Raw genomic sequence first — 21,487 nt, 5'->3', positions numbered from 1 at the left:
ATTTTAGATTACTCTCCAGTGGTGCCATCACAAAAAAAACAAAGAAGTTAAAGAAAAAGCTAAAGAAAAGGTTCCGCTATTAACTGAAACAGTGTTTCTCAAACCACATACCACCTCAAAAATATTTGTTAGCCCTTTTTTAGTAATTGGCTTGGAGCATCATTGGTGAGTTATTCATTATTAAAGGAACTGGATGCAACAGGTTTCCAGGCTTCCACCCTCTTCCTGTTTTGAGGACGCAAAATAGGTCCTGTGTAATGTTTGACAGCCAATGATGGCGATTTGGCAAAGTTTAGCTACTCACATTAATGATAATAAGAATAGATGACATTTTATAATGCTTTTCAAGGTACCCAAAACGCTTCACCATTATTCAGTCACTCCTCAGTCACACACTGGCTGATGGGAAAATTTGTCTGCCAATTCGCGCCAACAACTAGTCTGACCACCACCTTAAACCTTCACATCTTTAAGTAGAGCAACATGAAAGGCCTCAATGTCAGTTTTAAAGACATACAAACCTCTTTCTCTTTTTCTTTCTCTTTGTGTGCCATTTGTTTTTGATCAGCATTTCCGCTTGCTGGAGGAGAGGAAGCGATCGGACAGGGGCGGCTCATCCCATCTCAGTGACACGTTACCCAGAAAGAAAACAACACCCACCATGACACCCCAGTTCTCATGTGCAACACTTGGGCGCAATTTCCCTACTAAGGTATTCCTTATATATATTAAGTATATTATATATTCCTAAGGTATTGTTTAATCCACAAAACGCCCTGTGTGAATTTTTTTTTACAGCCACATCCACCATTGGTGCAGAGCACAAGCTGTGGCAGCATTCTCCCCAGAATTCTCTCCTTATCCAACAAGGAAACAGAATGCCGACGTCTGCAAAAAGGTACACATCCATCAATCCGCATCAACAATTCCAGGTCTTCATACGTGACTGGGGATGATGCTAATAATGCTAAATGAATGCCGAGGCAACACATCAACAGCAGTGCTCACTTCCAGCGTGGTAAACTTGCACATGGATTTTTTTTGTTGCCATCCACACCAACACAAAGCACAACACTTCCTCCTTCAGGAAAAAAAAACTTTACTGTACTGTAAAACCTTGCAGAAATGTGAGGGACTTTTGTGCAGTATAGATTCACATACTATACACTGAAAATGAGTCAACACACAGCCGATTATAATATAAAAAAATAGGAAGTGAGTAGCTACATAATTGTGGTGCGTGGTTGTAGCCCCATATTCCCCATCAGTAGTTACTGATGAACTGAGACTACGGTACATAGGTTTAGAGTAGTTACTGCTAAACTAATGAAGTACAAGTGGGCACATACTTTTGAGTAGTTTCCGATGAACTAATGAAGTACAAATGAATAAGGGACATTCATTTATAGTAGTTACTGAGGAACCAATTATGTACTAGTGACTAAGGCACATGTATTTTGAGTAGTTACTGATGAACTAAGACTACGGTACATAGGTTTAGAGTAGTTACTGATAAACTAATGAAGTACTAGTGACTAAGGCACATACTTTTGAGTAGTTACCTAGGAACTAAGGCTAAGGCACATGCATTTGTGCCTGTGAGTGTGCCAATGAGTGTGTATCGACTAAGGTAAGACCTTAAGAGAAGCATAAATTCCATACTGAACTTCCACCCTCACTAACATTATAATAAATGTGGAACAAAAAAAAGGTATTTTCTGTAATAGTTGCTTTGTCATGCCATCCGCATGGTCCCTGAGCCCCTTTTGGTCTCTTGATGTGGTTCATCAGATGGGTGTGTCTTCTGGAAGCAGCAGATGCTATCAGTTTGTGTGTTTGTGTCTTCTTCCTGTACCCAAAGGCAGAGCTTTGGATGAGTAAACGTTGCCAGTATTTCTCCCTCTGCTTCTGAGCAGTCACATAGCCTGAAGTAGTTTTATTTGATGTGATTCTTTTTGGGTTGTACTGGAATATTAGTCACAGTGGCGGGACTTAGTGATCCAAAACTGAAGCCGACTCGGGAAACGGTCGTCCAAGAGGGAGTGACACAGACAGGTATGATACTCATGACACTGAAGAGACGTAATGATGATCTCCCCTACCCCCATCCCCGTCTTGTGCATCCAGGTCAGCCGAGCTCCCGAGCGTCTTCCCAGACCAACGTCTACCTCGATGCCTTCGGATACCGCGACAATCAGGCATTTGATACGATGAGCGTGGATAGCACGGACTCCATCGAGACCAGCATTTCTGCCTGCTCTCCTGACAACATCTCCAGGTCCGTGTTGAACAGAATCTTTCTTCCTCCTTAGAAAATAGGATGTGTATGTTTTGGATTACTCTCTTGATTAGTGTTACTCGGGTCAGGTTACGGAAGAGGGGCAATTTGTGTATACTCTCATAGTCAACCCCCTCAGGTTCTGATGCTCTGAACATACCAGTATGATTTCATTTGGGGGTCCAGACCCCCACATTTGGACTAAAACCATCTGTGCGTTCATTCGCTCTTTTTTATTCCAACTTTTAAGCACCCCCTCCTCCTCTTGTTTCATGGTATGGTCTTATGCTCCAGCGCTTAGATTCTGCACATTTCTAAACCGTTGCTGATCCACACTATGGCTCCTGATTGTTGGAGCAATAAAATTTTGTAGTGTGAATCCTTAAAAAGAGTTTTAAACAGACAATGAGTGTGATTCCCTCGTATCGACTAAGGTAAGACCTTATAAATGATTTCCCCGTTTTTATTTCTACATCTCCTCTGATTTGTTTAGACTGTGTCTTAATGTGCACCATTTATCTTAACACTGACATGACATCATCTATTTCCCTTCCAGATAAGACAACATTTGCACGTTGGGCGAAGAACCTAAATACAGTCTGATAAAGTGATTTTCGTTGTGTTTTGTGTGTTACAGTGCGAGCACTTCTAATATGGCCAAGCTAGAGGAGATGGAGCGTTTGCTGAGAGAAGCTCAAGCAGAAAAGCACCGACTCCTTGAACATAAGGTAATCAAATAAATACAGGAAGTAAGGGAATACAAATTACAATTAGTGCTTAACGTGCACAGTTACGAGAAACTGTGGTTCATTGAAGGAAACATGAGTAATACTAGAAAACAATGGTGCTTGCACTAAATTAATCTAATAATTTCATTAATAAATTATTAATCTGTCCTCTCTATAACTGCTGTGTTATACCTATAATACCCCATCAAGGAGAGGGAGGTGGAAATGCGCAAGCTGGCACTGGAGGAGGAGAAGAAGAGACGGGAGGAGCTGGAGAAAATGCTCCAGGAGGAGACCAGCAGGCGTCAGAAACTCATCGACCGTGAGGTGAAGCTACGAGAGAAACAACGGGTGCAGGTATCTTACACTACCTTTTCCCACCCTGACCCCGTTCCACGTGGTCAACAGTGTCAGGAACTAATCTCTTCCTCATCTTTCCCTCCAGTCCCGCCCACTTACACGGTACCTCCCCGTACGAAAGGATGATTTTGACCTGCGTTCCCACATCGAGTCAGCGGGACACAGCGCGGACACCTGCTTCCACTTGTCCATCTCTGAGAAGACCTGCAGGGGCTACCTGGTCAAGATGGGGGGCAAAATCAAAACCTGGAAGAAGCGCTGGTTCGTCTTTGACCGCAATCGACGTACGCTGTCCTACTACTCAGGTTGGACCCTCAAACACAACATTTTTATGGTTTTATTGAGTTCAGTGGAACCTGCTGATATCGACAAGCTGTCAATAAAAAATATCAGTAAGCAACATACAAGATATTGGGGAAAATGTTATAATATTTAAACTTATAATACAAATATTTTGGCATACAGTCATAAAATAATGGAAAAGGAAAAAAGAGGCACAAGAAAAAATAAATATTGCCCCACGTTGTGATTTACTCCCTAAAATATGTAATATTTTATCCACATATTCAGATACCTTGACCATGAAAACATACAATGGAAGGATTGGAACAACTTAAAGAAAATGCTAACATTAGCATGCAAGCACCTAGCATAATAGCACAAAGCGTGTATAAGTGCCTTCCTCTGAAAATGCTACAAATGTTCGTATAATTATGTTGGTATGCTAACATGCAAACACCTAGCATGGTAGCACTAAATGTTTGCTTAAGTTCATGCTCATGAAAATTGCCCAAAATGCTAATGTTAGCATGCTAGCAATGCTAATGTTAGCAGAAAACACCAAACGTAATTGTGTTTAAAACATGTATAAACATGGTTAAAAATGCTATTATGCTACTGTTAGCATGCTCACCATGCTAACATGCTAATGATAACACCTAACAAGATATGGGTGTTTAAAAATGTGTTGACCCATGAAAATAAAAGATTCTAGTATGCTAACATGTTAGCATGCTCACAATGCTAACATGCTAATGATGACACCTAACAAGACATGGGTGTTTAAAAATGTGTCGACCCATGAAAATAACAAAAAATTCTAGTATGCTAACATGTTAGCATTACTAGCATGCTAACACCGAGCATGATTGCACATGACAGCAAGTGCTCTGAAGGCTCCACTGTAATATGTTCCTTCTGTATTCTCTAGACAAGCATGAGGCCAAGCTGAAAGGAGTGATCTACTTCCAAGCCATAGAAGAAGTGTACTATGACCACCTGAAGAATGCACATAAGGTCGGGGGGAGGGGAAAAAAAGCTTCACTAGTACTTTGTCAGTATGATGCAGTGTCTTAATTCAGAAATTGTGTCATCTTTTTTAGAGCCCCAACCCTTCCCTCACCTTCAGCGTCAAGACTCACGACAGGGTCTACTACATGGTGGCCCCCTCCCCTGAGGCCATGAGGATCTGGATGGATGTGATAGTCACAGGCGCTGAAGGATACACACAGTTCATGTTGTAGCCAAGGATAATTTTAAACTGTTTTATGTTGTCGTATTTAGTAGTGGAATATCTGCTACATGGACAACACGCCCTAATTTACCAGCTATAATACAGTACATTGACATTGCCCTCCTCCTGAATTGTTATTATTTGGGTGTTTGTCACACTTAAATGTTTATTAAGGGAGAAAAAAATGAAAAGCTACATGGCCCTGTGTGAAAACCTAATAGCTGGTTTGGCCACCCTTAGCAGCATCAACTGCAATCAAGCGTTTGTGATAACTTGCAATGAGTCTCTTAAAGCTCTGTGGAGGAATTCTGGCCCACTCATCTTTGCAGAATTGTTGTCATTCAGCCACATTGAAGGGTTTTTCAGCATGAAGCCTTTAAAGGTCATGCCATAGCATCTCATTCAGGTCAGGACTTTGGACTCGGCTACACCAAAGCCTTCATTTTGTTTTTCTTCAGCCATTCAGAGGTGGACTTGATGGTGTGTTTTGGTTCATGGTCCTGCTGAAGAACACAAGTGAGGTCACCAACAGATGGCCGGACATTTTGGTAGACAGCAGACAGCAGAATTCATGGTTCCACTTATCACAGCAAGTCTTCCAGGTCCTGAAGGGGCAAAATAGCCTCAGACCATCACACTACCACCACCTTATTTTACTGTTAGTATTTTACCAAAGGTCTTGTGGATCATCAAATTTTTTTTCTGGCAAAGCTGAGACAAGCCTTAATGTTCTTTTTGTTCCGCAGTGTCTTTTTTATGGTGGAGTCATAAAAACTGACCTTAACTGAGGCAAGTGGGGCCTGCAGTTTTTTTTGGTTGTTGCTGTGGGGTCTTTTGTGACCTCTTGGATGAGTTGTTGCTGCGGTCTTGGGGTCCTTTTGGTTGGTCGGCTAGTCCTGGGAACCTTCACCCATGTTCCATGTTTTGGCCATTTGTGGATAGTGGCTCTCACTGTGGTTTGCTGGAGTCCCAATGCTTTCAAAATGGAATTTTAATCTTTTCCAGGCTGATAGATCTCAATTAATCTCAGTTATGGGTTTTTTTCTCCCATAATAATAAGTTTCATTTGAAAATATAACATAATATTGAGATTTGCTTGATGATCTGAAACATTTAAGTGTGACAAACACTTCAGGAAGAGGGCAATCACTTTTTACACCACTGTACCCCTAACATTGGACATGCTTCATGTTGCAAGACAGTTGAGGCTTTACCACCGCAAGTGTAGTCGAGCACACACTACCTCAGTTTTGATGTGGCAGTAAAATACTGAAATATTTACTACTTCAAGCCTTCAAAGCTTTGTGCGAGAACACAAGGAATACCGCAAGAGTTTCTTTTCTACTGGTATCCTCAGGTCTTAACAATGTGTATGCATACGTCATGTAGATACGTGTAAATTTATACACACTTGTATTCCAAAGTGCCTCTTTTGTATGCGTATGTTATTTACTGGGAGCTTTTAACGCAGCTCCAAGGTGCTTCTATGTAGTATTGAACAACACATGCACAGTATTCCACACAAGTGTCCACAGAAACGAAGCTCGCTCACACTTTTGCTTGTGATGTAAGTAATCCTGTCTGTGCCTTTTTATACTCTCATGTACGTGAGACAGTATTTTTATATGCATATATTTTTTTCATTTATGTCCATGTACTCTATGTAGTATTGCCTGTGCTGAGAAAACAGTGACTTATGAACGATCACTCATAAAAAATGATGGTACATGTATAATATAATATCAAAAGTGGCTTCTATGCTGCTGATAATTATGCTTTTTTGGTGTCGTTACCACTAATTTAATGCTTTTATTTGTACACTATAACAGCTTTTATCTGTACATTCTCATCAACCTTTCTCATGGCGTTTTTGACCAAAGTTTATGTATATACTGCGTGTCTTTATTGACTGCAATTGGATCAAAACATCAGTACTGACACATCTCACCGTTCCTTTTATTTTATGTAATTGCATTATTGCCAATATCATTGCATGTATGATCATTTTTATATCCCGATGCAAGTAATAAACATACCTAATTGTTATTGCCACGAGTTATGTGTTTTAAAACTCGCAATTACCTTCCCTTCTGTGCAATTGCATCACCGTGTGGTAAGTCTGGGAACTGTAATCTCGTCTCATCCGGTTGAAAATAATGGATTTAAAAATGTGATACAATAGGAATACATTGTTAAAATTACCCGAATAAGCCGGGAGGTTAATATTTTAACGGAATTAGAAATCATTTATTGTGCTAACAAATAAATGTTTCTAAATATTGTTAGTTGTTTTTGTTTCAAGCTGCTTCAAGTCGTTGTGGTCTTTAATTTCCTCGTAATTGACATGATGTCATTTTGAATGTGTATCCGGTTCCTTGATGTCTTTGATAATAAGTCATTCGGCTTCTTACGGTGCTCCGTTTCACTTGACGTAAATGTTGCAGTTGGAGCTCCAAGTGCCTTGAATATCCCTTTGTATTTTGCTAGACGTTCATTAACGTAGACCGTTAGTTTCTTCTGCACTGTTGAGTACCACATTTCCCAAAATGCATTGCAACATCCGGACGCCATCACGTCGCTGTACACAGCTTCTCTGGTAGCAGTACAGTCACTGACTGGTAAGACTTCATGTACCTCTTTTGAATCATATTTAATGAGTATTTAAATTATAGTGGTATATTTTGGTGTTTGGAACAAAAATTATGTTGTCTAAATTGTGTTGCTAGTTCGCTGTCCTCACGTGGCCAAACCCGGAAGTTCCCATGCGCGAGCTATGACTATAACAGCCTTTGAGGGTCAAAATGTGTAACGGTTAAGGAGTCTTAAAAGTAGTCATTGAAAGATTTTTGAGTAGCATTTTCAGTACGTCGTGAAAACATAAACACATTTATTATGTTTTAATATAAGACTTTATTTATGACGCCGTTTTGCTGAGCTGTTATAACAGTATTTATAATATATTAATAATAGTGAAAGGTCCTGTGATATTGAGGGAGCGGATATCAATACTGTAGCGAGTAATAATAAAAATACGACTTAATCTAGCCAGAGTTGTTTCTGTGACATTAAGTGTTTGGTATTGAGAGCAGTGGGCCATGTGTTGGTGGAAGTCAACAGGCGGTGTCTATAAATAGTGACGTTCCTGCATGTGTGTAGCTTTAAGGACTCTGCTGTAACTTGAGCCCTATGGAGCATAGGGAAGGGGGCGGGGTCTATACATAGGCATACACCAATCACAACAACCCCCCGAAAAAAAAATATTCCTGGAACCTCTGCAAACGTGCCAGTTATCCATCAACAAGGTTTGTGGATAAACACCACCAGGCTGCTCCAGGCGGGGAGCTGCAGGCCCGCCTCTGTTTAGCGACTGTGTTGTTTATCTAGCATGGACAGACATGATGGCCGTGGATGTGTCACGGAGCATGCACCTCTGCAACCAGCCGTGGGAACCTTAAGAAAAAGCCGAGGGAGCCCCGAGCAAGGCAGGGCGTCTTCATGAAAGTCGTAAGGTGAGTACGTTTTCTTTTCAACATCAATGGTGGTCCATACACCGTGGCGATGCTTCGTGATGGTGGCCTTGTTGTCTCGGAAAGAAAGTGAAAGCAGCCTCGGCTACATGGGAGACATGGCTGTATGGTTGGAGGAATTCCACGTACGAAGGCGAAGTTATATTTGTGTGGCCCCTCAACACGTCTTACGCAAGCGCCTTTTTAGCCCAGCAAACAGTCCCAAACACGATCCTGTACATACTGCCTATAGCTGAATATGCCAAATACCATATTTCTATGCATTCAGCAGCCACAAGTTTAGTCACACAGGGGAGAACGGTTTCAAACATGGTGATGTTTTCCCGTCTTCATTACAACAAACCACAGCTAATTCAACAATAATAAACACTAGAAACGGCGACATTCACAATGATCTCATTAACTTGTACTGCTTGAACGGTTTGTGCATATAAGATGCTTATTAAGAGAGGGCGTGATAATCAATTCATAGTCAGAAATGGTGTAAAATTACATTGGCAGCATTATTATGCTCAATACTGGCAGTGAAACAGGAGTTCAGAACATTCAGTGATAGATGGTTCCATCTTCTTGAAGCTAATCTTCCAAGCTAACAATATATGGGCATTGTACGCAACACAGTGATGAAACAGGAGTTCAGAACATTTAATGCTAGACTTTCCCATCTTGTTGAATCGTCAAAAAGTAACAATAGATGGACAATGCTTAAAAAACTGTTTGGAATTGACACAGGCAGCATTATTCTGCTTAATACTAGCAGTGAAACAGGAGTTCAGAACATTCATAGATAGATTTTCCTATTTTGTTGGAGCTTATAGTAAAATATATTGAAGAATTGGCATGATAGCCAATTAATGGTTGGTTAAAACTGTGTTAGATTGATACTGACAGCAATATTCTACTCAATATCAGCAGTGAAACAGGAGTTCAGAACATTCATTGATAGATTTTCCCGTTTTGTTGAAACTTATTGTAAAATATATTGAAGAATTGGCATGATAGCCAATAAATGGTTGGTTAAAACTGTGTTAGATTGATACTAACAACGATATTCTACTCAATATTGGCAGTGAAACAGGAGTTCAGAACATTCATAGATAGATTTCCCCATTTTGTTGAAAGTTATAGTAAAAGATTTTGAAGAATTGACATGATAGCCAATTAATGGTTGGTTAAAACTGTGTTAGATTGATACTGACAGCAATATTCTACTCAATATTGGCAGTGAAACAGGAGTTCAGAACATTTATTGATTGTGTTTTCCATCTTGTCGAAACTAATAGTAAAAGGTAGCAATCGAAGGGCATCATAATCAATTAACTGGCGGTTAAAGCTGTTGAATTGATACAGGCTGCATTATTTTGCTCAATATAAGCATTGAAACAGGAGTTCAGAACACTCAGTGATAAGATTCCCACAATCTGTTAAAACTAACAGTACAAGACGACAATGGATGGGCTTGGTAATCAGTTAACTGGCAGTTAAAAATGTGTGGCAGTATTATTCTGCTCAATACAGGCATGGAAGCAGGAGTTCAGAACATTCAGTGATAAGATTCCCACAATCTGTTGAAACTTACAGCACAAAATGACAATGGATGGGCTTGGTAATCAGTTAACTGGCAGTTAAAACTGCGTGGTAGCATTATTCTGCTCAATACTGGCATGGAAGCAGGAGTCCATAACATTCAGTGATAAGATTCCCACAATCTGTTGAAACTAACAGTACAAGACGACAATGGATGGGCTTGGTAATCAGTTAACTGGCAGTTAAAACTGCGTGGTAGCATTATTCTGCTCAATACTGGCATGGAAGCAGGAGTTCATAACATTCAGTGATAAGATTCCCACAATCTGTTGAAACTAACAGTACAAGACGCCAATGGATGGGCGTGATAATCAGTTAACTGGCAGTTAAAACTGTGTGGCAGCATTATTCTGCTCAATACTGGCATGGAAGCAGGAGTTCATAACATTCAGTGATAAGATTCCCACATCCTGTTTAAACTAACAGTGAAAGACGACAATGGATGTGCTTGGTAATCAATTAACTGGCAATTAAAACAGTGTGGCAGCATTATTCTGCTCAACACGGGCATGGAAGCAGGAGTTCAGAACATTCAGTGATAAGATTCCCACAATCTGTTGAAACTAACAGTACAAAACGACAATGGATGGGCGTGGTAATCAATTAACGGGCAGTTAAAACTGCGTGGCAGCATTATTCTGCTCAATGCAAGCATGGAGGCAGGAGTTCAGAACATTCAGTGTTTCACACTGGACCAAGCAGGGCACATAAAGACAAAGGGTAGTCTTTAATAGTCTTTAATCAGTTTAAAACCAAAGGATGAAGCATCTTCCATGAGTAAATGTGGTGTTATTGTACATATATAAACAGTGTCGGAGTATATTGTAATAAAATAAAGGGCAAAAAAAACATGTTTACACGCCTGCAATGACATTGTTTCATCATCTTAGGTTGGAGTTCATTGTTCCACCTTTTTGTTTTGAATGTGCGACTGAAAAGGTGACCACATGCCCTTGGCAACATGATCCTTGCCAAGCATGCTGTGTGTGTGTGTGTGTGTGTGTATGCACACACCGAAAACAAACCTTTGCACCCTTCCTCAGTTCTTGACAGCACGACTTAAGACATGTAGAAATCCCACGGCTCTTATCCAAAGTATCACTCTAGCCATTAAATAAAACTCCCAGTGCCCACTGCAGTAATGCATTACAGTGAAAGGAGAGTGTATTTTTTTTATCTTGGCTTTCAGTCAAGTTTGGCTTCAGTAACGCCGTAATAAAGTTATAAAATCACCCCCAGGGAGTGTTTCCTGTGCTTTTGACTTGTATACATAGAAGCCCTTTTGCCCTTTTGATTGTATGTCTTTACTAGCTGAACCAAGCCTGCCCAATACACAAGTACAGTTAGATAATGTTTATTTCCTGAGGTAATAAAAATCATTTGTGCTTTTGCCAGATCAGGTTTTATTGACACATCATAGCTGTCAACTGAGGTAAGTGTTTAACCGCCTTAACAAAAGGGGGTGTGTTCAAAAATCTGCTTTGACATACAATGTACTGGCTGGAGTCCAACACACACACGGAGGCACTGCGGAAATGAATCCAAATATAGACACTAGGAATACATTTTTTGGTTTCTCTTTAGGGTGTGTTTGATATTATTGTTTTTAAGACCTTCCATGCCTGGAAATGCATCATTTTTTCCTGAAGGTGATTGTTCCGTGTCAGCAGAATAACAGCAGGTCCAAATGGCGCTTTCACAACCCAGCAGACAATGTGTGAAGACCAGACAGGCTGTTCAATTCCCACATTATCCTGTCCTGTTTATCTAATCCCGGCGTCTCTATAATCATGCTTCTTCTGCTTTGTACAGTGGGCTCGGGTGGCCATGGACCCGTTCAGCCAGCTCATCCTCACCATCTCGGTGACAAGCTTCCTCACCTTCCAGTGGCTCTTCCACAAAGTCAGCCCCTGGGTGTCGGTGCGCATCAGCCCGGGATTCCGGGGCCTCAGCGACAAGCAGAAGGTAGAATGGAACTCGAGGTAAGCAGTGATGCTCATATAACCAAATCTGCAGTGTCATGATTTATTTGTGATTGAATAGCCAAATGAGTTGTGTTCCTCCTTTTTATGGGAACATTACAGATAGGAGTGTACATCCTGTGCTGGGATCTTGGAGCGTTTAGGGAACGTCAAAGAGCAGATTGGTCGATTTTTTTTTTTTTTGCCAACGTGCATGACTCACTCGTTTTCATTTTCACTCATTCTCTCTTTATTACTCACGAGAGCACTTGTGAAATTGAAATGGTGTCGTGGTTTTATGAGGGGCAAATGGAATGTAATGATGAGTGCTGATGGAGTCACCCTGCATTGGGGTACCATTCCAACACTTGCTCCGCATCTCGCAGGAAATAAAGCTTCAACCCCAACACGCAGCAACAGGAAAGATCAATAAATGTCACAGTCTTGATTGTTTCTTTTTCAGGACGGTGTCAACTCTTCACGCACTGTTGGTGGGAATCTTCTGTCTCTACATTTTGCTCTTCGATGATGCCGTCAATGAAGACCCAGTGTGGTGAGAAGCTCTTTTAGGTTCCATGTGCACTCACTGCAATATTGTTTTCCTAATGTACTATATGCAGCATTTGATCCAATAAATGAACGTCCCACCTCAAATAGAGACCTTATGACCCAAATATGGCCCCAGGCGTTGCAGCAAAGTTGGGAGTTTCAGGTGTTCTTCACCTGTTTTTTTCCCCCCTCGTTGCACAATGTTTGCTGGGCATTCGACCAAATGTCACACATAATCTACGCTATGTTTGTTTACCAATGAGCTCAGGCTATGGAATTATGGTACGACAGCAGCACGTCAAACAAAAGGAGCGCTTGATTTTCCCCCGCTAACCCACCTACAGCACAGTACAGTACGGGTAATCTGGCCTCATTCTGAAAGCTACACTCCTCCGTGATCTCACACTTCCTCCTTGCCGTCAAATGTGTTTTTACATGTGTGTTTATATGCTAGGACTACGTTAAAAAGCCATAGCATTTCAGTATGTGGAATCAAACTATGGAATGGATTGAGTAAGGAACTCAAACAATGCACAACGATGAGCCAATTCAAGAAACAATACAAGCAGTTGATGTTTGCTAAATACAAGGATGAAGAGTCTTGAACCAGTCATGATGTGCTATACATATCACTATATTGACACTTACTATGGTACCCATTATGTCATTGGATGGTCATATGACTACTACTTTGGTACGTGACTAAAATAAAATAAACTGTAATTTAATTTAATTTAAAATACAATACAATACTTTGGTACGTGAATAAAATAAAATAAAACTATATTAGGAAAGCAGGAAGTGAACAAATGTAACAATCAGTAATCAGTTACTGATTGTAAAAGTACCAGATGGAGGGGTAGGATTTAATAAGCTTTGCTTCTTCCTACTCCTTTTGGACATGTGGAACTGTGAACTGATTATGTGATGCATTCAATTGTAATCTGATGCATGTTCAAATAAAATAAAACCATTACCATTACCATTACATACCGAGCTCTTCTCAACCTCACCTCTTTTTCCCCTCAAAGTGTAAAAGACACTTTGGTCACTAGGTGTCAGTAAAGTTCCATTGAGTGTAGAATGAATAAAAAGCCACTGCAGGAAGTCAATATTATCCCGTATTTATGTTTCAATGACTTATTTTCTGTATTACTGCTACTATATTGGGTAATATGAGGGTAAAGGTGACTGTAGGGGTGTTATTTCATATCTATGGGGCTCTAATAATGTTACAAACCAAATTTTGAAGGTTGTAAACAGGGTTTCTATGCTCCAACTCCAAACATATTATGGTTGAGACTGGAACAAATGATGGAAATGTGCTCCATTGCAGAATTCCTCACACGGCACGACACAAATCCACCCTTGTACTTAGTTACAACTTTTTTATTATCTATTATTATTATCTTTCTTCACTGGCAGACGTAACATGGATCTCCTGCCTCATCCTTGTGTTACCAAAAATGGTTAATTGTCTTAACGATGTCATCTTTTGAGGATATAGCGACAGCAGCTACCATACATGGACGTCTAATTCCACTTCAATACGAAACGTCCTAACACGGAATGCTGTGAAAACGAGGCTTAATAATAAAGCGTTGAAATGCAATATAAGCTATAATATGCACGGGTGTGTTTGTCCAACAGGGGAGATCCTACTCTGGTGAAGACTAATGTTGCCATCACAACAGGCTACCTCATATCCGGTAAGTCCAACACCACTTAATGACCGGAATGAAATACACTGGCTTCATTTTTATATGTGTTGTTTTTCTCTCCCTTTTTTGCAGATCTGCTGCTAATATTTTACTATTGGAAGGCGATAGGGGACAAGTTTTTTGTAGTACACCATCTGGCAGCGTTGTATGCTTACTACTATGTACTGGTGAGTGCCCTATTGTCCAATAGCAGAACGTGCAGGCAAGATGGGAAGGAGACGACCATCACGGGTGAACAGCAGTGTCCTGGAAATCAGCTATTTTTGTAGAATAATTATTTTTCACTAATTTAATATGTACTAGTACAAGGCTAATCAGTATGGAGTCCATTTCCGTCCCTCTAGGAACAGTTCACTAACATCCATGTGTGTATTTTCTATGCCGCTTACAGTCACATTCATACCTATGGACATACGGCCATTAACCAAGCATGCATTTTTTTGAATATGGGAGTACAAGCGGAGAATCGAACCCAGATCTGATCTCCTGACTGTGGGGGGTCCACAATGTGTGAGTCTATATCTCAGTAGGACCCAAGCCAAGCCTTTTAGGACACTTGCTGTTCACTCTTGGTTTACTCTCTAGTCATGTAATTATTATTACAGAAATGACAATGGTATTTTTTGCATGGAATGCTCAACAAAAGGTACTGGCTGTTGAATCTCCCTCCCTACCTCTCGCCCCTACCTCGCTCTTACAGTCCCTGTGCTTTCTGTTGACCTCCCCCCGCCCCCCCACCGCCCTCCCTCGCCTATCTCTCTATCTCGATGTTTTAGCATTAACACCTGCCATGCATGCCAACGGCCCCTTGCAGGGTTCCTGTTACAGTTGCATGTGAACAAACTGCATTTAACCGAACAACTGCAACACCCGTTTTCCCACCTGTTTCTGTACCCGAGTGTACTTTTACCCTCACCTCTCTCTCTCTCTCTCTTTCTTTTCCCCCGAGATTTCCCTTTAAAGGGAAAACTGTCAGCGCCACTTGGACGCTAAAGCATATTCTCGCATTGGCTGGCACTTTTTTCGATTATGTTTTTTTTTTAACGGCTTTACAGTGTGCATTGCTCTGCCTTCAGTCATATTTAAATTAATTTGCACATAATAGTCCAATCTATTTACAACATGCAGTTTTAAGGGATGTGCTTGCACAGGTTTTTGTACAAGCAGTCATACATCCTTATTGAAGCTGTTTTAACTGTTGTGATTCCATTTGTAGCCGCTTGGGGGCAGCAGAAACACGCTGTAAATTTAACACCCACCTTGATCTCTTATGCACTTGAAATGAAGTATATCCAATCATATTCATTTTAGTCGAGCTGTATTATAAAAAAAGGCCATCCATACTGTCACTGGACACTCATGACTGTAATGTGAAGTTAAAAAAAGCACAATAAAACCTAGCAGAAGTAGCCATAAATGCCATTTTCATATGATCTAGTTGTGTTAATTGTTGTCAAGGTTTCTTTTTTTTTGAGTGTGTATTTGTGTGAGTTTTCATCTCATCTCATTCACCACTAATGAACGCAAAGAGTTGTTTAGCTGACGTGAATTTGAGTGTCGACTCGTTTGAGCTTGCTTTCATTATGTCTTGGTGAGAAGAATGAAGTCTGTTTTTAACTTGCACAAATCACTGATATCAATATATATGACCTCCTGTGTGACGTTTAGATGCATGCTTAATTTCACACTGTTGTCGCTTCATATTTGCTTCCTGTGTGTATTTTTCTTCCGGTCTCTGTGTCCGTCTCTGTGTGTCTTCTTCTCACGTTTAACGTTTTTAATCGCCCCTTCTTCCAACCCGATATGCAAAAACAGAGTTGGCTGGTTTCAGCACACTTCATGCAAAAACTACCAAAAAGGGTTATGTGTCATTTAGGCACTCAGAGTACTCCTTTATTATTATTTTTTTACTTTTAATTCCTGTCTTGTCTGCTGTTATTGCTGTTTGGTTGCACTGAGCAGATGTGATGCCCAGTTACAGTATGGACTTACCAGTTCCTAGAGGTACTAGCATTGGCATGCTAGGTGGAAAGTACACAGGATGTACACTACAATGTTTAGTATTGCTTAGTAAGTATCTTTTAGTGAGCAGCTTTTATTCCAGGTAAGTTTCCTTGTTAATTTGATGTTTAGAAGTCAGGCCACGAGTCAAATACACAACATTAGGTACACATGCTAAATGTAATTTGCTCAAAATATTACAAAAACATGCTAGCATGAATCGTATAACACTTACTCCAATTGTGCGCTTTCTATTTTTGTAACGTGTGGAACTGTTGATGATATGTTGATGTTTCACACGGATGTCTTAAAGTGACGGACCTGAGTTGAGAGTAGCGTTTTTGCTGATTATTGACACTTTGTCGTCCCCTATGTAGAGTAAGTACATGAATTATGTGTGTTAAAAACGTGTTTAACGTGTTCAAAAAGATACAAAATTAATAATTTGACCAGTGGCTTAACTTCAACATCATATCTGACGTGTGTCCTTGATGCTATTTAATTTTTATTCTCTAAGATGAAGCGTTTTAATTGGGTTAGCTACTGTGAAGAATTTAATTAGGGTGTATCACAGCTATTGGGGATGAATATGTATATATAAAAAATTAAAAATCATCTTCATATTTCTTTGCTTTTCGTCTGCATGGCTTTGGATTTCCCCGTCACGCTGTGACTGAATGTATCGACGTGTGTAAAAAGCTTGCAGCCTATTCATGTCACTTATTGTAGTTCAATCGTCAGCCACTTGAGGGCAGCAGAAATAAGTTATGCATTTTAACACAACACCTCATGACAGCTGCCAGAATATTGGAATCTCATTTTTGTGATACTCTTGTTTGTATGTTTTTACCTCTTTGTTGTTTTTTCCCCTCCTCTTCTTACATTGCTCTTGCAGGGCCAAGGCATGTTGCCTTATTTTGCTAACTTCCGTCTACTTGCCGAGTTTTCTACTCCATGCGTGAACCAGCGGTATGTACCACCATTTTCAACAGGTTTCATGTATACATTACAACAAGCTTTGTAAAGAAACATTACTTACTCCAAACCATCTTTTGATTATCTTTTGATTATTATAGCTGTAATGTAATGATGCTAATGCACTGTATGTAACCATAATTATTTGTACTCATTTTGTTTTCTGTTACGCTTAGTGGAAGAACGCTAATAGCGAGGAGGCCACAATTTGGAAAAGCAGGTCATTCGTAGAACAGCTTTAAGATAAATGATAAATATGTTGTCCATGTTGTTGTTGCAGCTGGTTCTTTGAGGTTCTAGGCTACCCCAAGTCGTCCCGGCCCAACATGGTAAACGGCGTGGCCATGGCCGTGGTGTTCTTCGCGGTTCGCGTTGCCGTCATGCCCGTCTACTACGTTCGCATGTACGCCGTCTACGGCACCGAGGCCTACTACCTGGTTCCCTTCGGCGGGCGCTCGGCGTGGATCTGCTCCAGCATCTGCTTGGACATCATGAACATCATGTGGATGCATAAGATCGCCCGTGGATGCTACAAGGTGCTGCAGTCGGCCGGCCGCAGCAAAGCCACTGTGGCGCCTCAGGAGAACGGGAAGTCCGACTGACTAAAGCGGAAGTGAGGACCCTAAACTGTCAACAGGGGCGAATGTACGGAGGAGGAAACTTTTAAAGGTGGGCACAGTCACAGAAATATGATGGACCAATATGACTGGCCATCTGTAAGCCATGAAATGACCGCCGAGCAATACTCTTGTGTACATGGCCTAGCTTTTTTTTTTTTTTTTTATTGACCACTTCGCTGAACTGTTGAGCCCAAACTGAAATAGTTTACCATCCTTTACACACATACACTGGTCAAACTAGACTACTGCTTGATGAAGAAGGGAGTCGAAGCAATGGATCACATTGGATCATTGGATCATCTTTCATTGGACGACCACAGTCACATGGTTATTTGATTTTATTGTGGAAAAAGAACAGAGTACCTTTTTTTTAAATTTGCTAAAAGGGAAACTTGAATGTCAATGTTGCGTTTGGACGCATAATCAAGCGGGATTTACCATGAGGGATTAGATTAGAACGAACGTGTACTCGCATCACATGTGAGGATATAATGATGACACTGTTATATAGATACTTAAAGCAAGATTTTTACAGTTTTTTTTTAATCCATTATGAGCAGGGGTGTCCAAATTGTTCCAGATGATTAAAATTAAACAAGCCATAGTATGTGATATGTTAAAAAAACATTAAACATATGAAATTTCCATAGGAAATAATGCAAAACTAACTGAAACTGAAAATAATTCACAAGCAATTTTGTTAACAAACATTAAACATGTTAAATTCCCATAGGAAATAATGCAAAACTAATAGAATATGAACAAAAATACACTTATTGAAAATAATTCACAAGCAACTTTGTTAAAAAACATTAAACATATAAAATTCCCATAGGAAATAATGCAAAACCAATAGAATATGAACAAAAATACACTTATTGAAAATAATTCACGAGCAACTTTGTTAAAAAAAACAAATATGAAATTCCCATAAGAAATAATGCAAATCCAATAGAATATGAACAAAAATACACTTATTGAAAATAATTCACTAGCAACTTTGTTTAAAAAAACATTAAACATATGAAATTCCCATAGGAAATAATGCAAAACCAATAGTATATGAACAAAAATACATTTATTGAGAATAATTCACTAGCAACTTTCTTTATTTATAAATTGCACTCAAACTGTGAGTCTGCAATACAAAAGCTTTGCAGCACTGGTTTTGTAAAAGGTGAAGCTGATTAACTGTAGTTGTATTATCAGTAGCGGTAGTTACCCCTCTATGTGTCATCTACCAGTTGCTATGTGACTGTCATGTTAAATCATGATCACTTGGTTGAAACACGATTCCCCAGTCGAGTCGAGACCCCTGATAGGGTGTCCCTGTAGGGTGCTTTGGACGATACGGAACCGGGCAGACGGACTAGTAACATCCGAAAACCGAGGTTTGAGCTTACCACCCCATTTTTTTTAAAGATCTATTTATTTCTCATAGAATTGTATTGGTGGTGGCCAATGTATTACCAGTGGCCTTTGGCAAAACAAACAGCCCCCAAGCCTCACTTTGGACACCCCTGATTATGCTGGGGGGGAAACTAACATTGACTTTAAGGCACTTCCGTCCTGTACTGATCTGCATGTTTATTTTTTTATTATTTCCCCCCTTTTTTTTTTTTTTACGTATGATATACAGGAGTTAGTCATTAAGATGGGAAGAAAGGACACAAACAGGGATTGATATTTATTTTAATAAAATTCATAGTGTTGCCTTCTGAAATATTTTAATTGCACATTTTTTTTATTTCTCAGATGCCTGTTTCATTTTATTTTTCGGCCTTTTCTGTTGAAATGTTAAGTTGTTTTTTTTTTTTTTACAAAAAACATACAGTTGGTGTTTGTTGTGGTAAGTCACCAATCGGTCAGTATTTTATTGGCTCTTACAAGGGGAAATACCCTACAATAGTCATCTTCATGCTTTTAACCGCATGTGATACTGCATGGAGATATACAGCATTCAACGTTACCATCGCCATAGCACATGTACACAATGTTTACTCTTCGCTCTCATATCCTGCACAGAAATACTTGAAAGAATCAGCACAGTTTATGAGAACAAACCCGGGCAGTTGCAAATACCAACCAAACCCATCTCTGTGTTTTTTAAATTATTGCCAGTAGCAGTCTGCTGCCCTCCGTTGGTTTGTACAGTACTGATATATTATGTAGATGAGAGATGGAGCGGTTATGTGATGACATTCTGTGAATGTGTTGGGGAATAACAGCAAATATTGACCATTACACTTTTCTTTGTTCCTTAATAAATGCCAAATTAACTGATGTGCTGTGTCTCATTTCGGTTAAATAGGGTTTGTAATTCTGACTATTCACAATTTCAGGAAAAAAAACATACCAAGAGTAGAATATGGTGGTGGTAGTGTGATGGTCTGGGTCTGTTTTACTGCTTCAGGACCTGGAAAACTTGTATGAATCCTATTGAGATGCTGTGGCATGACCTTAAAAATGCACTTCATGCTGGAAAACCGTCTAATATGGCTGAATGACAACAATTCTGCAAAAATGAGTGGGCCAAAAAATCCCCCACAGTGACTCATTATGTCCTTTATCCAACCCCTATCTTTTTCATACAATGTATGAAGATAAAATAGATGCCGTCCACCGCAATATTTCTGCCATTCCGGGGCTGTTTATTTCCCTTTTACTGTTACTAATTTTGATCTTTATCTCCTCAGTGCTTGTGAGCTTCTTTGTCCTATCCATTCCACCTTCTATTCACTCCCACATGAACTGGAAACCCAAATAAACGTAACCTCAATTCCCTTCTGGGTGATTATATTATGTTTATGGAGACCTATATGAATTAAACCACCTTATGCTGTTATTCCTTTCAAGATGTAATCAAACCTATATTTAATGTTTTCAGAGCTGGGGGGCCCCAGTGCTGCCTAGGGGCAATTTATTTTCCACACCTCCAAAAAATGAAATTTAAAAAATCCCATCAGAAATTTGTTGATTATAACAGAAATATAATAAATAAACATATATATATAAACATATATTTATATTAATTATATAGAATTATATTTTATTCATATATAATAAATATAGTATTTTTTTATTTATATTTTATTCATATATAATATACAGTAATGTATATATAATTATTAGTATATTATTAATTATAATCAATTATAATCAGATGAAGGCAAATACCTAATGGATGCCCCAACCACCTGCTACAAGGACCCTGTTGATTATAACATGTATTATAATAAATAAATAAATAAATTTAAATATGTATATTTATATTAATTATATATAATTATATTTTATTAATATATATATATAATATATATATTTTATTTTTTTATTTACATTTTATTTATATATTATATACAGTAATATATATAATTATTAATATATTAATTATAATCAATTATAATCAGATTAAGGCAAATACCTAATAGGTGCTCCAACCACCTGCTACAAGGGCCCTCATACAGTTTTTTTGTTTTATTTCCCTATATCCTCGTAGTATTGTCTCAAAATAAACCCCACAAACCTGTAAAAAAAATAAAATAAAATAAAAACTAAAAAAAAAACTATGATGCGCCTTTGCCCCTGTCGGCCACCGTAGTCTCTGTCTCATCAGCCGAAAGCAATTTACATCGTGTTTCCAGCGCCCTCCGGTGGTGGTGTGTTC

General features: G+C 39.3%; 2 protein-coding genes across 5 annotated transcripts in view; both read left to right on the top strand.

The window, feature by feature from the left end:
* Window positions 1-7,124, top strand: part of phldb2b (pleckstrin homology-like domain, family B, member 2b) — a 37,812-nt gene extending 30,688 nt beyond the window's left edge. Inside the window, exons 17-24 of one of the 4 annotated variants that reach the window (XM_058059902.1) lie at window positions 569-712; window positions 799-898; window positions 2,128-2,278; window positions 2,916-3,006; window positions 3,217-3,363; window positions 3,452-3,671; window positions 4,577-4,662; window positions 4,749-7,124. In XM_058059902.1, coding sequence (XP_057915885.1) covers window positions 569-712; window positions 799-898; window positions 2,128-2,278; window positions 2,916-3,006; window positions 3,217-3,363; window positions 3,452-3,671; window positions 4,577-4,662; window positions 4,749-4,889 — 1,080 coding nt within the window. In that variant the 3' untranslated portion in view covers window positions 4,890-7,124. The remainder of the gene's footprint in view (window positions 1-568; window positions 713-798; window positions 899-2,127; window positions 2,279-2,915; window positions 3,007-3,216; window positions 3,364-3,451; window positions 3,672-4,576; window positions 4,663-4,748) is intronic. The other 3 variants (XM_058059903.1, XM_058059904.1, XM_058059906.1) reach the window with 3 other exon arrangements.
* Window positions 7,125-7,503: 379 nt separating this feature from the next.
* On the top strand, window positions 7,504-20,103 carry LOC131108691 (TLC domain-containing protein 4-B-like). Its single transcript, XM_058059907.1, has 7 exons — window positions 7,504-8,388; window positions 11,806-11,975; window positions 12,418-12,507; window positions 14,154-14,212; window positions 14,297-14,391; window positions 17,121-17,194; window positions 17,481-20,103. Exons 2-7 carry the CDS (start codon window positions 11,821-11,823, stop codon window positions 17,800-17,802), a joined length of 795 nt encoding a protein of 264 aa, XP_057915890.1. The 5' UTR covers window positions 7,504-8,388; window positions 11,806-11,820; the 3' UTR covers window positions 17,803-20,103.
* The last annotated feature ends 1,384 nt before the right edge of the window (window positions 20,104-21,487 follow it).

The sequence above is a fragment of the Doryrhamphus excisus genome, chromosome 21 (assembly GCF_030265055.1).
Source record: "Doryrhamphus excisus isolate RoL2022-K1 chromosome 21, RoL_Dexc_1.0, whole genome shotgun sequence".
In the NCBI taxonomy this organism is placed as follows: Eukaryota; Metazoa; Chordata; class Actinopteri; order Syngnathiformes; family Syngnathidae; genus Doryrhamphus; species Doryrhamphus excisus.
Note: the sequence above shows the minus strand (reverse complement) of the source record. Positions and strands in the feature narration are given on the sequence as shown.

Excerpts from the sequence above, each read along its gene's own strand:
- LOC131108691 (XM_058059907.1), top strand. The coding sequence starts at position 11,821 with ATGGACCCGTTCAGCCAGCTCATCCTCACCATCTCGGTGACAAGCTTC. Across the intron at positions 11,976-12,417 it reads AAGGTAGAATGGAACTCGAG|GACGGTGTCAACTCTTCACG; the intron begins GTAAGCAGTGAT and ends TTTCTTTTTCAG. Across the intron at positions 12,508-14,153 it reads GTCAATGAAGACCCAGTGTG|GGGAGATCCTACTCTGGTGA; the intron begins GTGAGAAGCTCT and ends TTTGTCCAACAG.